We start from the raw sequence: 14,494 nt of genomic DNA, 5'->3' as shown, positions 1-14,494 counted from the left end.
ATGGGAAGAAGTGTTTTTTTTCTTCTGTTTATTACCAGTTGGTATATATATAAAATGTTGGTATATATATGAAATACAAATATGTTGTTATTTATTTGCTATGTTCCTTCAGCCACAAATATTTTGTGGTTTCCTGACAAGTTAGGACATTTGATGGCTGAATTTTTATTTTATGATAATTTATATTTCATGTGAGATTGTATGTATTTCGTAACTTAAAATTATTTCAAGGCATTAACTTAAATTTCTTTCTATTCTAATTTAGCCTTATTAGGCATTTAAGGTTATTTAAAATTTATATCAACTTGCATTATCACAGCTGCTTTCCCCTTTCATATTTCCCTCCCTTTCCATGTACTCTTATTTTTTCTGAATAAAAAACCCCTAGCTATTTTACAACTAGTGTTTGCTTTATTTTTAATTGTCTACCTATAAGTTAAGGCATGTAAATAACAGGTTATGTTTCTGTATAACATTTATACTATTTGTGGTTTGTCTACAATGTTTTTATCAGCAGAACAGCGCAGATGAATTTTTTTTTTTTTTTTTTGTATTTTTATTTTCAAATTTCCATCAGTATTGAAAAAGTGGCTAATTTTCAAGGCAAAGGGGAATTCAAATATCTTTATTTGGGCACGTTTTCAACAAAATATCCAAATTTCTTTATTTAGGGTACAGCATAAGTTAGCAATTGCTATCTGCATTTCCATACTTACATATAGTTGTTACTTGTAAACATTTCAGGAATACAAATACAGCTAGATTATACTTCCAGATTTTCATTTGGATATATCAGCTTGCGAATTTCTGAAATATGTTATTTGTATATTTAACAGTTCCATATTTCATAATACTTTAACTGTTTACTTGAAACATTTCTTTGTGAACATACTGGCATATCATGTATAGCTTATGAGAGAGAGAGAGAGAGAGAGAGAGAGAGAGAGAGAGAGAGAGAGAGAGAAAAAAATGCTACATGTACATATAGTGCTACATAGAATCATTTATAAAAAAAAGCTACACACCTTAACAGCTCCGATGAGAGCTATATAGTCCTTGAGGAGTTCTGACAATAGGAAAAAGTCATGACCAGCCTGTTGGTTATGCAACTGTTCAATCTTTTCTTCAACCTCAGCCAACTGTGATAATGCTCGAGATAAAGCAGTATGTTCCTCACAATTACCAAGCATTGCTGCACTCTTTGCAAAAGTAGCCGTAGTGGTAGAGAGCTCTGAAATTTTTCATAATAAATTGTTGGTGACAATCACTAAAATTAATAAAATAATCAAAAATATTAACACTTGTTGATGGTGGTTAGTATGACAGAATCTAAACTGATATTTTCTGGCCTGCTCTCATTCAGTTGCATCTTTCAGAGAGGATGATAACTGTCACTATATAGCATGAAAACTCAAATTATTAAATCTAATATTATCAGAAGTTACCATCTCTGTTATTATTGTTATCTTTTGTTATTGTTATTTTTTTTTTTTTTTATATTTAAGGTACAAGTTATCTTATACATATTGAATATTCATATTTTATTAACACTTTCACAAGTGAGTTTTCCAAACATGAATAGGCTCTGGGTAGAGTGTTTCAGTTAGGTTTTGTGCAGCAAGTTTATTTTGTAGAATTTTAGTTTTGTAAAAACTAAAAATTATGTACAAATATTAATTTGTTCTTATTTTGACTGGATTATCCAACAAAAGCAAAACTGTCAAAAATCAAATCAGAATTAAAAAAGCAATTCATAAAACACTTGTTACTTTTTTTTTTTTAATTAATATCCTCCACTTCTATTTGTCACTTGATTAAATATCATCAAACTTCTAAATCTGAATTCCAGGGGATTTTTTTTCAATATCGTTTTGTAAGCCCAAACTGGTCAACTAAGGCTAATATATGTGATCTATTCCTCTGATTTTCAAAGATAATTCTGTGCAGCCATCTACTGTAAAGCATCTTCAGTTATTAGTTGCAAACATAGATAACAGGTGGTGGCATGTAGGAAAATTTCAAGAAACCTCGCATATCAACTTGCACACTGTTCAAAATGTAGATCTTTATACTGCACACAGATTATGCATGAAAAATGTATGCACCCATGAAAGAGTTAATATCCTATATTCTAACATTTTACAAGAATTATCTGTTGTCTGCACTGGAAAGGGCAGGGGTGTGTGTGTGGGGGGTGAAAATTAGGTATAAATGAATCAGACAATGAAATTAAAATCCATTTTCCGGTAAGAAAAATGCTATAAATGGAGGTTAGGGCTCATGATGCTTATGTTTGCCAACTGTTTTTTGTAATTGGGTATCCAATTTTCTCTCTGATTGCTCACTCCTGGTGATGGTAGCTAACTCTGTATCTAACTTGTATGCTACTGTGGCTTTATAGCTGCATGCCTCTACAGCAGGAGGTGTGATCTTTTAGAATTAGATCATGTAATAGACTGATGCAGATTTAGCTGAATTTTTTTTACTTTTTAAGGAGGATTCAGTTATACAACTTATATGACTACTACTTATTTGTCCACCTTCATTTAACAAAGGTGACAGGCACAATTCAACTATGGTTGCTCTCGTACTACCACTAAACTTCCACTCTAACAACAACATGAAATGAGTCTTCATGAGTCTGCTGACGAGGCTACTAGAGACAGTCGTGTTCCAAGCCGCTAAGTGGATTTTTCTTATTTATTGATTTGAAATTGTTTTTCTAAAACTTTTGATTTAAATTTAGTAGTATAACATTATTTTGTGATTTTCTGATTAACTTGGTGTATTTATTCTTTACTCGGCCTTGTAATTGCATAAAAGTATCGGTAAAGGTTTCCACGTGTTTCAACTCCGCTAGCGTTCGTAATTTTCCCGCCATTGTGATACGATAGTTGTATGCCATACTAGATAGCGTTAGTTGAACCTCGTTAGCAGTTAAATTGTACGTTTAAATAAATACATATAACGACTTAGATTACAAACATAATATAATTAATAACATAACATAATTAATTATAATTAATTAATAAATTAATAGAATCATGACTCAGACCAGAGCAGCAAAGCAAAAGGCTCAAGCTAATGGAAGCGCTGTGGCTCAGAGCAGAACTGAGGGGGGCAGTTGTCCTCTGACTCACAGCCTTATAAAATGCACTGTTTGCTTGATGTCTGCAGAGCAATCGGGTACGGGACATGATACTGCCAAGGGGGATGTCTTTGTGTGTGCGCGATGCAAGGAGTGTATCGATATCAGGCAACAACTCGGCGTTCTTGTGGGCCTATATGAGAGCTTGAAGGACAGGGTGGATGCCCTCAAAGAAACTAAATTGAGGGGCCCATCAAGCTCTCAGCTGCCCACATCAACGCCAGAGCTTGCACTTGGGCATCGCGTGACACAGAGACAACCCCCAAGGCAGAATGCGCTGGTCCCGAAGGAACTAGTAGTTGTTGGTGACTCTATTGTCAGGGAAACGGGGAACATGCTTTGTAAAAAAGATAGGTGGAACAGGACCAGGGTATGTCTGCCAGGGGCAAAGGTTGATGACGTTGTAGAGCGAATATCATCTTTTAAGGGCACAAAAGGTGATATAGTTGTACACGTTGGCACTAATAATATTAAGAGTAGGAGACCGGCAGAATTACTTAACAAGTACAGGTCACTGTTGAACAAAAGCCGAGAATTAGGGTTGAATTTGAAAGTGTCTGCAATTCTGCCCAGACACGATAGGAGGGAGTATATGATGAGAGCCTTGTCGATCAATTCGGCCCTGGAAAGATTGTGCAAGGCTCAAGGGGTAGAATTTTTTTCAGCCTGGACTGTACTTGTTAACAGGAGAGATTGCTTCTACAGGGATGGGATACACTTAAATAGAAAGGGTGCAAGAATATTTGCTGATGCTATCGAGGCAGTGTTAGGTGGGTCGGAAAACTGCTAGCTTGGGGGGAGACAAAGACCAATAGATTGACAGTAGCCACTGGCAGAGGTGAAAGAGATTCTTGCACTGCTTCTATTAGAATGAGCAGAAGCCTGAAAAACAAGATGCATGGTATTTCAGAGACTGCTGGGAGCCATTGCGGTACAAATAAACACATGGGTTGTGTTAGGGTAGCTAAGAATAGAAACAGGTGCAGGTATACTTGCGTGTACACCAATGCTAGGAGTTTAGTAAATAAATTTGATGAATTTGAGGTATTGCTCAAAACATCGAAGGCAGATATTGTTGGGATATCAGAGACGTGGTGTCACACAGATATAAGGGATGCAGAACTGCAATTTGGGGAGTACAACGTCTACAGAAAGGATAGGAAGGGGGAGGGGTTATGCTATTAGTTAAGAAACACATAAAAACCAAGGAAGTGAAGCCAGTCGACATCGCTGGACAGTGCAGTGTTGAGTCAGTTTGGTGTGACATAAGCATTGGGAGATCAAAATTGAGAGTAGGAGTGTGCTATAGGCCTAATGACTCTGATGAGTATAATAAGGAACTGTACAGGGAAATAGAGTGGGCTAGTAAATCAGAGAGTCTTATAATGGGAGATTTTAATTTCCCAGATATTGACTGGAATTTGGGGGCTGGTTACTCACACACTAGCAGGACTTTTGTGGATTTATTGGATAATTGTTTTCTACATCAGCATGTTCAGGAGGCAACTAGAGGGAGTAATACTCTTGATTTGATTATCAGCAGTGATTCTTCATGCATTAAGAATCTGCAGATAAATGAACCACTAGGTGGCAGTGATCACAGTGTGCTGAAGTGGGATTTACTCAAAGAGGTAACTACCATTAGGGGTAAAGGGAAGGGTTATTGCTTCCGTAAAGGCGACTACGATGGACTGAGACAGTATTTAAATTCTATACAGTGGGACAAACTGATGATGTTACCAACAGCAAATTCAAAATGGGAAGCATTCAAAGAATGTATCTTGGAAGCTACTAGGCTTTACATACCAACTAAGAAATATTGTTCAAGATTTAAGCCAAAATGGATGTCAGATGAACTAATGAGGCATATGGCAGAGAAGAAAAATGCATGGGATACATACAAATTAACACATGACACAGAAGCCTATGATAGATACAAGTTGATATGCAACCAAGTTACAAAGGAGGTTAGGCAGGCGAAGGCAGATTACGAGAAATCCTTGGCAAGGGATGCAAAGAAAAACAGCAAAGAGTTCTTTACTTATGTAAACTCTAGAAGGAAGGGGATGAATCAGATTGGTCCACTTGATATTGATGGGTCAAGTGTTGATGATCCTGCTCAGGTAGCTAACAAACTAAATGAATATTTTGCATCGACATTCACACATGAGGAGTTATTCAGCGAGGGGAATGCCAGAGGTGTATTCAACTCTAGCAGTAAGCTACAGAATCTTGAAATAACTGGGAGTAAAGTGGAGGAGAAACTGTTGAAGATAAACACAAGAAAGGCACCCGGGGTGGATGGGATCTATCCAGTTATATTAAAGGAGGCAGCAAAGGAAGTAAGCAAACCCTTAGCCATAATTATGAGAGCTTCCTTGGACTCAGGGGAGGTACCCATAGACTGGAAATGTGCAAATGTGACCCCAATTCACAAAGGAGGATCAAAGGCTGACAAGTAATTATAGACCTGTGAGCTTAACGTCTGTTCCAGGAAAATTAATGGAGGCACTGGTTAAAGAAGCACTGCAGGATCATTTAGACAAGACTTCAGTTATAGCTCAGACACAGCATGGTTTTGTTAAGGGGAAGTCTTGCCTGACCAACTTGATTGGATACTATGATGCAGTCACAAAAGAACTGGATGCAGGGAATAACTTTGATATTATATACTTGGATCTTAGAAAGGCTTTTGATACTGTTGCACATGGAAGACTGCTACACAAATTGGAGCAGTGTGACATTGGAGGCAAATTGCTGCTATGGATAAAGGGGTGGTTGAGTGGGAGAAGACAGAGTGGTAATCAATGGACACTGCTCATCGTGGACTAATGTTATTAGTGGGGTCCCTCAGGGCTCAGTGTTGGGTCCATTATTGTTTTCTGTATTTATAAATGATATTGATGATGGTATATCAAGCTTAATGTCCAAGTTTGCAGATGATACAAAGGTTGGCAGGGTTGTCAAGGACACTACTGACACTACACTGCTGCAACAGGATCTGGAAAGGTTGAGCAGATGGGCTGAGAGGTGGCAAATGAAGTTTAACATTGACAAATGTAAAGTACTACACATGGGAAACAGCAACCCCAGAGCAACGTATCAACTCTGTGGTACTACACTGACAGTGGTAGAGAATGAAAGGGACTTGGGGGTGATTGTGCAAGCAGATATGAAGTTCTCTGAGCAGTGCAGACGGGCTGCAAGAGTAGCTCATGGAGTATTGTCAATGATATACAGGAATTTTTCCAGCAGGGATAAGGAGGTGATTATTCCATTGTACAAGGCAATGGTCAGGCCACACCTAGAGTACTGTATACAGGTCTGGAGGCCTCATTTCAAGAAGGATGTAGAGCTGCTGGAACGAGTACAGAGAAGGGCAACAAGATTAGTGAATGGAACAAAGGGGTGCTCTTTACGAAGAAAGGCTTAAGTTTTGCAAATTACAGTGTCCGGAGACTAGGCACCAGCGAGGTGATCTGATAGAGGTGTATAAAGCCTTGAATGGTTTAAGCATGCTCAATGCTGATGGGATTCTTCCTCTAGCTCAGAAAAATCACCTGAGAGGGCATAAATTCAAATTGAGGAAAGACAGATGTAGGATAGACGTGCGGAAATTTGCCTTTAGCCAGCGGGTGGTTGGTTGGTGGAACAGACTGCCATCCCTTGTGGTGGAGGTTGATAGCCTAAATAAATTTAAGGCTCAGCTGGACAGGTATTTTGAACGAACAGAGGGGTGAAGTGGAAGTGGGTTTTTTTTTTTTTTTTTTTTTTGGCTGATGCTGCATAAGCTTGCTTTCTTGCATCAAATGCCTCTACTAATGCTAATGCTAACTTCTCCACTAATGCTGGTGTTTGCCAACGTTCAGTTCTTTCTCCCACTCTTTTCCTCTTGTATATTAATGAACTTCTTCCACTGTCCGGAAATCCTATCCATAGTTTTGCTGATGATAGCACATTGCATTCCACCTTCCAGTTTGAGAAACCTTGCCCTCCACAAACAGCTTCAAACTTTGAATATCCACTACCAATTCTTTAAATGCCGATTTCCAGGTAATTCTCCAGTGGAGCAAAGATAACTTAGTTGATTTCAATCCTTTTAAACTCAAACCTGTCTTATATCTCACAAAAAGGATTCTTCTGCTCCTAGAAATAGGAGCAGAAGAATCCTTTTCAGACACTCATTTCTAGGCAAGATCATATATTTTTATTGGGGATTACCCTGACTTCTAATCTCTTGACACAAGCACATTATACTTCTTCCTCTGCATCTAAAAAACTGGATTTTCTCTTTCACTGCTGATGTTACTTTTTTTTTTCCAAAGCTCTTCACTCTGTACAAATTGCAAATCTGCCCTACCATGGAATATTGTTCCCACAACTGGGGTGGTGCCTCCAAAACTTTTCTCAGGCTTCCCGATCCTATTTAAAAGAGGGCAGTTAGGCTAATTAATGACTCATCTCTAACAGAGGCCCTTCACTTTGTCTCACAGACATTCTGTTTCTGCTGCATGCCTTTTCTATAGATACTTCCATGGGTACTGTTCTTCTGAATTGGCTTCTGTAATTCCCGCTCTCTTCCAAAGCAGTCCAAATGCATGCTGCAACCAGTCAACATCCTTTTACTGTCCAACTTCAAACTCACAGAACCAACTTTTCTTCTTCTTCATTTATTCATTAACTTCTGTTTTCTGGAACAACTTTCCTTCATACATATTCACTGAAAATTATAATCGACAGAAGTTCAAGCCTAATGTCAACAAATATCTTCTTTCATCCTCTCAACCTTCAACCCATGCATGGTACTAAGTGCTGTAGGTACTAATACCTCTCGTTCTTTGAGTTTTCATTAAAAAAAATATAATTAATAACATTTGCATCAAATTTGTAAATAAAATACAGCTTGTCTTCACCGTAAATTTCTAGCTCAATTGCATTTAGTGCAACCACTAAAAACTTCAGCATGTAACTTACCGTTGATAAGATATACAGATAAAACTAAAGAAAAAAAAAAAAACTATCAAAATAGCTCTAAATGTACTGACCCTTCCTATGATGGACTAAAGCTTCTACGCTGCTATGCAACTTCCGTAACTGTTGATCCAAATTTTCAATCTGATGCTGCTTCTCTTCAAACCACTATAAAATTAAATAAATTAAATGTGCATTTAATGAGATTTTAAGGTGTCATCTCAGTTCAAATATATTTTAAGCTCATACTATCTATTTCCATTTTAAATTTGTTGAAATACAAATGACAGTTTTATTCACAATAATGCTGCACATATATACAGTTAGTTAAATAATTAAGTAAGAGCTAATTAACTGTTACCTTGTTCTAATCATAATAGCTAGGTTTCAGAAATAAAAGTAAATTAAATACTGCAAAACAAACAAAGCACACTGAAAACAAAAATAATAAAGCAAAAAATTAAATTAAAAGCAAAGTATATATAATAAGATAAAACAGATTAATTGTAAGCCTGAAATAATGGCATATTGAAAGATTAATAGTATTCATTTTATACATATTGAAAGATTAATAGTATTCGTTTGAACAAATCATGAGAGAATAGCACTGAATAAGTTATTCCTCATCCCATCAGGGAAGTCTAAATGTATGGTAACTTATTTGGGGACAGAGAATTTCAATAATCAAGATCCTCTGTTTTATGAGCCAAAAGGAATGGTATATGAATGGATTAGTAATTTAGTTGCAGTGAGTTACAATGTAGTTACAATTATCATGCCTCAAAAATTGAGCCAGGATAACTGTTGATTTTTTATTAATTTTTATCAAACTGTTATCAGGCACATTCACAAATGTATGAAACTTATTGCCTTCACCATGTCTACAAGTAACAACTAAACTGTGAGACAGATTTTTCATGAAATTCTATATTTAGATACTTCTTGAAGACTTGTGGCATTCTAAGTTTCATTAAAATCAAGTGTCAAAATCTTGCATTCCCCACCCATCTCCATACAGACTGATTTATCTATATACGAGTATACCTGGAAGTAATGTTTCAGAGATTCAAGCAATACTTGAAAAGGAAAATCCAATCAACAGTTAATTTTCAGCATTTCTGTTTTTTTGTTCTCTTGGAAAGTTTTATTTTAACTTGCTATTCCATGGTCCTCATCCCCAATATCCCCCCACCCCCAAATCTATATACAGACCTGTTAGCTTAACATCTCTTCAATTGAAAATAATCGAGTCACTGGTTAAAGAAGTAATGCAGACCATCTGGACAGGAATGCAATTATACTGCAGTCAGTCACACATGGATTTGTTAAAGGGCAGCCTTGACTAACCAATCTGATAGGTTACTATGATGCAGTGATCAAGGAACTGGATGCAAAAAATAATTCTGATAATCACATACAGTAGACTCTTGATTCTCCAGGATAGATGGTAAAAAAAAAAATAAAAAAAAAAAAAAAAAAAAAAAAAATTCCCGGATAATCGATTTCCCAGTTAACACAAAAATACTGTACATGTATTGAAAAATGTTCAGCAACCTACGTAAAAAGTATGGAGATACACAAAAAACAAAAAAAAAAGTTTGCCACACACTACTCTTGTGTCCAATACGATGCTTCCCTTTATTTTTTACGATGTCCATTTTAAATCAAATAGCTTCCTTTTATTTTTTAGGATGTCGCATACGGTTTGGTCACCAACATTATAATGGTTCATTAGAGATTTAACGGATACACTATTTTCAAACTTTTTGAATAATTTCAAGTTTTTGTTTAATTGAAAGCACAACTCTTGCGTTTGCCCATCATTTTCGCGATTTCTAAACAAAAAAAATAAATAAATAAAAAAAATTCCGACATCCATAACATAACAAAATCTGTCCTTTTGCGGTGCGATTGAACACAACAATCGACGATGCACTAAAACAAACTAAATATCTGGTCTCTTTTTTTTTTTCTTTTTGAGCGGCAGATGTGACAACAGCAGGGGTTGCAAGATAATAGGCACACTAATCTCCCAATAATGGCTTATAACACCACTTGTCGCTTATTTACGACTTGCAAAACATCTGTAATAAATATACCTGTATATTTATTACTTGAATTTTAATTTCTGGTTGATTTTTTAATTTGGAGTCTTGAAGTGTCCCAGTTAATCCGATCCCGGTAAATCAAGAGTCTGCTGTACTTGGATTTCAGGAAGGCTTTTGATACTTTTTCACATAAGACTGCTGTATAAACTGGAGCAAGGTGGCATTAAGGGCAAGTTACTGCCATGGATAGAGGAATGGTTAAGTGTAAGAAGACAGTGGTTATCAATGGGCACTGCTCTTCATGGACTAATGTTATTAGTGGATCCCCCAAGGTTCATTGCTAAGCCCATTGCTGTTTTCTGTATTTATTAATGTTATTGATGAAGGTATATCAGGCTTAATGTCTAAGTTTGCAGATGATACAAAGGTTGGAAGGGTAGTTAATGATAGTAATGAAGGTATGCTTCTGCAACAAGATCTAGAAAAATTAGGCAGATGGGCTGAGAAATGGAAACTGAAGTTTAACATTGAAAAATGCAAGGTACTGCATATGGGTAAAAAGTAATCCCAGAGTAACTGAGCAGCTGTATAGTACTACACTCAGGGTAGTAGAAAACAAAAAAGACCTAGGTAATTATGCAGCTATATATGAAATTCTCTGTGCAGTGCAGACATGCTGCCAGTACAGCTCATGAGGTTTTGTCAATGATATACAGAAACTTGGGATGATTATCCCTGTGTACAAGGCCATGGTTAAGCCACATCTTGAGTATTATATACAGGTCTGGAGGCCTCACTTTAGAAAGGATGTTGATCTGCTGGAACAGGTGCAAGAAGGGCAACCAGATTGGTGAAGGGATCAAAAGGGTTCTCTTATCCAGAAGAGAGACTTCAGTTCTGCAAATTGCAGCATCTGGAGACTAGGCACATGCAAGGTGATTTGATTGAGGTGTTTCAAGCCTTGAATAGATTGGGTAAGCTGAATGTTAATGGCATTCTTCCTCTTGCTGAGATTACGCACTTGAGGTAACATAATAAGTTGAGGAAGGATTGTTGCAGGATAGACGTGCAGAAGTTTGCCTTCAACCAGCAGGTTGAAGATTGTTGGAACAGGCTTCGTTCTGTTGTTGTGGAAGTGGATGGGTTTAATAAATTCAAGGAAGAAGTTGTTGTAGTAGGGTTTTAGGAGCATCAGTGACTAAGGCTATATTGCTTCATATATATACACTGTCTATAAATTGCACGTTCTGTGGTCAATTTTTGTTTTCTAAATGAAAAACTTGTTTCTGGGAGAGAAAAAAAAAAAAAAAAAAACCATGCTACCCTCACCTGAAACCAACTAACTTAGCCACATTGTGAAAAAGACTCAAATTCCTCATGCTATGAATGGGATTCGAACTCAGGTCTTTTCCACCTGGTGTAGGAAGGATGGCAATTCTACCAACTGTGCTACCCACAAGGGCCAAGGAAGAAGTAGACAAATTCTTGGAGTAAATGGGTGAAATGTGGTTTTTTTTTTGTTTTTTTTTGCTGAAGCTATATAAGTTTGCATCTTTCATCATTTGTCACTATTACCTCATTAAAATTGACACTTTAGTGCCCTTTAATGTTTGCAGATCAGCTCAATTTTTTTGTCAATAGAAATAACAATCCTTTACCATTTCAACATGGATGCATGCAACATAGACACAAAAAAAAAACTGAGGAGAATATTAAAATTAACCATATAGTAAAACTGATGGATGAAATATGTCTAGAGTGAGCTAATATGCAGAAAGAAAAGGTGTGAGTAAGTCTTGGCAAAATTCTTTCTGCAGAAACACTAGAAAAAGAAAAACTACAAACACTACAAAAAAAAAAAAAAGAAAGTACACAAACTACACCTGTAATAGATTTCATTTATTTCTTCTTGTTAAATAAACTTTGACTTCAGGGGAAATCAAAGATCCTGGTTAATTGTATTTATAATATTCTGGATGTTGACAGGTTAACTCATTTTTCCTGTACACCCATCTCCTATTAAGAAGTATTGCTACACAAATTCCCTCAAGTCTGCCCATTACTTGAACATAATGTGGTAAAGTTTTGATAAAACATTTTATGAGTATATTACTGAAGTTTAACTCCTGAGGTATGTTATTAGATATTCAAGCATGCTTAAAATGTAACAAAATGCATACATCACCTAATTTTTTTTCTCTTCTCCAATGTGATATATTGCCTGCCTTTCTCTGTTTATGTATTATATTTTACTGAAACATGATGATTTCTGTTATTCAATGTAACATCTTCTGTTTGTAACATAATTCTTCCTATAGTTACATTAACTACAATACCAATGTGACTGTGTATTATATTTTACCGAAACGACACTTCTGTTATTCAATGTAGTGACTTTAGTTTGTAATATTATCTGTAAACCCCTCTGGTATTTGCTATCTAGAACATGCATAGCAACATGGAAATACATACAATTTTCCAATATTTTATTTATTTATTATAAAGGCTACATTGTAATATACATTGTACATTAAAATGTAGCCACAGGGTGAAATGTACAAATGCCTACACTGTAACGTGTAAAGGTGAATTATTTTTGTACATAAACCAATCTAAAATTATGTTTGCATACAAAATGCATATTATGATCCTTTCATAGCATAGCTATAATGAAATGTCTGTTTCTACTCATGTAACTAAAACATTGATTATCATACTAAATACTAAAATTTTCTGTTATAAAAAAAGAATTTAGTATATATATTTACAAAGAAACAACAGCAGTAAGAACCCTACCTGGAGTGCATACTGTGGGTTGGTAAGCAAAACCTGTCCTCAAGTTCAGAGTAGCATGAAACAAATTACAAACAAACATAAAAAAAAATGGAGAATTTCTAATTTAGAGCAATAAGAAAGGAGCAATGTTAAACTTTGTATACCTTAGGAAATGGCCTCTGGAACCTGAAAAGTATTACAAGTTAACTTATGGAAGAGGTAACTACTTTACCAGATCAAAAGAATGTCATATAATCTGTTTTCTTTTCATGCAATCTAATTTATTATTACTGGCAGTTTCACAACTAATCACACATTCCTAATGATCTATAAAGGCTAAGTCCTTGTGACATGAATATATAATTATTTCCAAAACTATCAGTAATAATGAATTAGTGCTTACTGAATTAGCATACATTGTTTCTTTCTACAAATGCTTTTAGTTACCATATCTACCAGTGAGTAACATGCAGTAGTGTGTGAGAGAAAAGAGACTTCTGCATGTTTCTTTTAGTAAAAAAGATGTTTCATTAGTAAATTCAAATTTAGAAGTTTCAAAGAAATAGTTCACAGTTCACTTTTAAAGTGTAACTTACAAAACAGAATATTTTTTGTGGGATGCAAAAATCACTATACATGTATACAATACGTGATCCAGATGACACTATAACTCAAAGTAGGGAAAACCTGATTCTGCATTAAAAATTTATCTAACATTATCTGCAACTCAGGAGTAGTTAGCTCATTGTGAAAATGTTTTTCTACACTTCAAGACCACCATTCAATAAAGCCTTTCTTCTATCTTTGAACCTCAAACAGTTTTCTGCAATTATTCTAGTGTTTTAACTTTCTCTGACAACTGTATGCATATCTACAATGCTGGTGGTTATTCTGCAATATGTGGAAATTTGTATCAGCATTAAAGTATATTACCTTGTTTTTATTGCTTTTACCTCATCCTGGTACATTACAGCCTTGGTACCAGAAAAACTCAAGCCAAACAGTAGATTAGAATGAAAAATCATGTACTGTACTGGCATTTTGTTTAATTTTTTCAGGTATATAAAAATACATAACAAAAATGTCAAAAAACTGAAAACAAAATCCAAAAAGTAGTAAAGGTGGTAGAGTTGTATTTTAATGCATGCATTGAAACAATATGAAACATGTATTCTTTGCATTCAATACCCATTTTCTCCAAAATTTGCCTTCTCAAAGACATCTTATGGTGTGTCTTATTGTTTAAGATTTATTCTATTTAGGAAAGAATCACTGTGGCATATGTTATTTACAATGTTTGGGTAACAAGCTATTTCAATAACTGCATGTACAATACAATACACTGCAGCTACTAAAATATGACCAAACAATACCAGTCATCTAATAATGTTGGGCTTCCCCAACATTGATATTGCTTGAAAATGTCATTGTGTGGATGTCACAAAGATTACGCAACATCTAGAAATATCACCTATTGCACTGTCCACAGAAGGTTCCACAACTGTGACACAGTGGATGGTGCTAGACATGTCATGCTTGATCTCATCTCACA

The 14,494-nt window shown here is 35.6% G+C and overlaps 1 protein-coding gene across 1 annotated transcript in view; it reads right to left on the bottom strand.

Moving 5' to 3' along the window:
- Nucleotides 1–14,494, bottom strand: part of Snx1 (sorting nexin 1) — a 107,471-nt gene that overhangs the window by 28,768 nt on the left and 64,209 nt on the right. The window contains exons 6-7 of the mRNA XM_090382289.1: nucleotides 8,194–8,287; nucleotides 1,026–1,231 (exon numbers count right to left, since the gene is read on the bottom strand). Of these exons, the coding sequence (XP_090238415.1) occupies nucleotides 1,026–1,231; nucleotides 8,194–8,287 (300 nt within the window). The remainder of the gene's footprint in view (nucleotides 1–1,025; nucleotides 1,232–8,193; nucleotides 8,288–14,494) is intronic.

The sequence above is a fragment of the Mastigoproctus giganteus genome, chromosome 10 (assembly GCF_048544385.1).
Source record: "Mastigoproctus giganteus isolate SK-2022 chromosome 10, ASM4854438v1, whole genome shotgun sequence".
Lineage (NCBI taxonomy): Eukaryota > Metazoa > Arthropoda > Arachnida > Uropygi > Thelyphonidae > Mastigoproctus > Mastigoproctus giganteus.
Note: the sequence above shows the minus strand (reverse complement) of the source record. Positions and strands in the feature narration are given on the sequence as shown.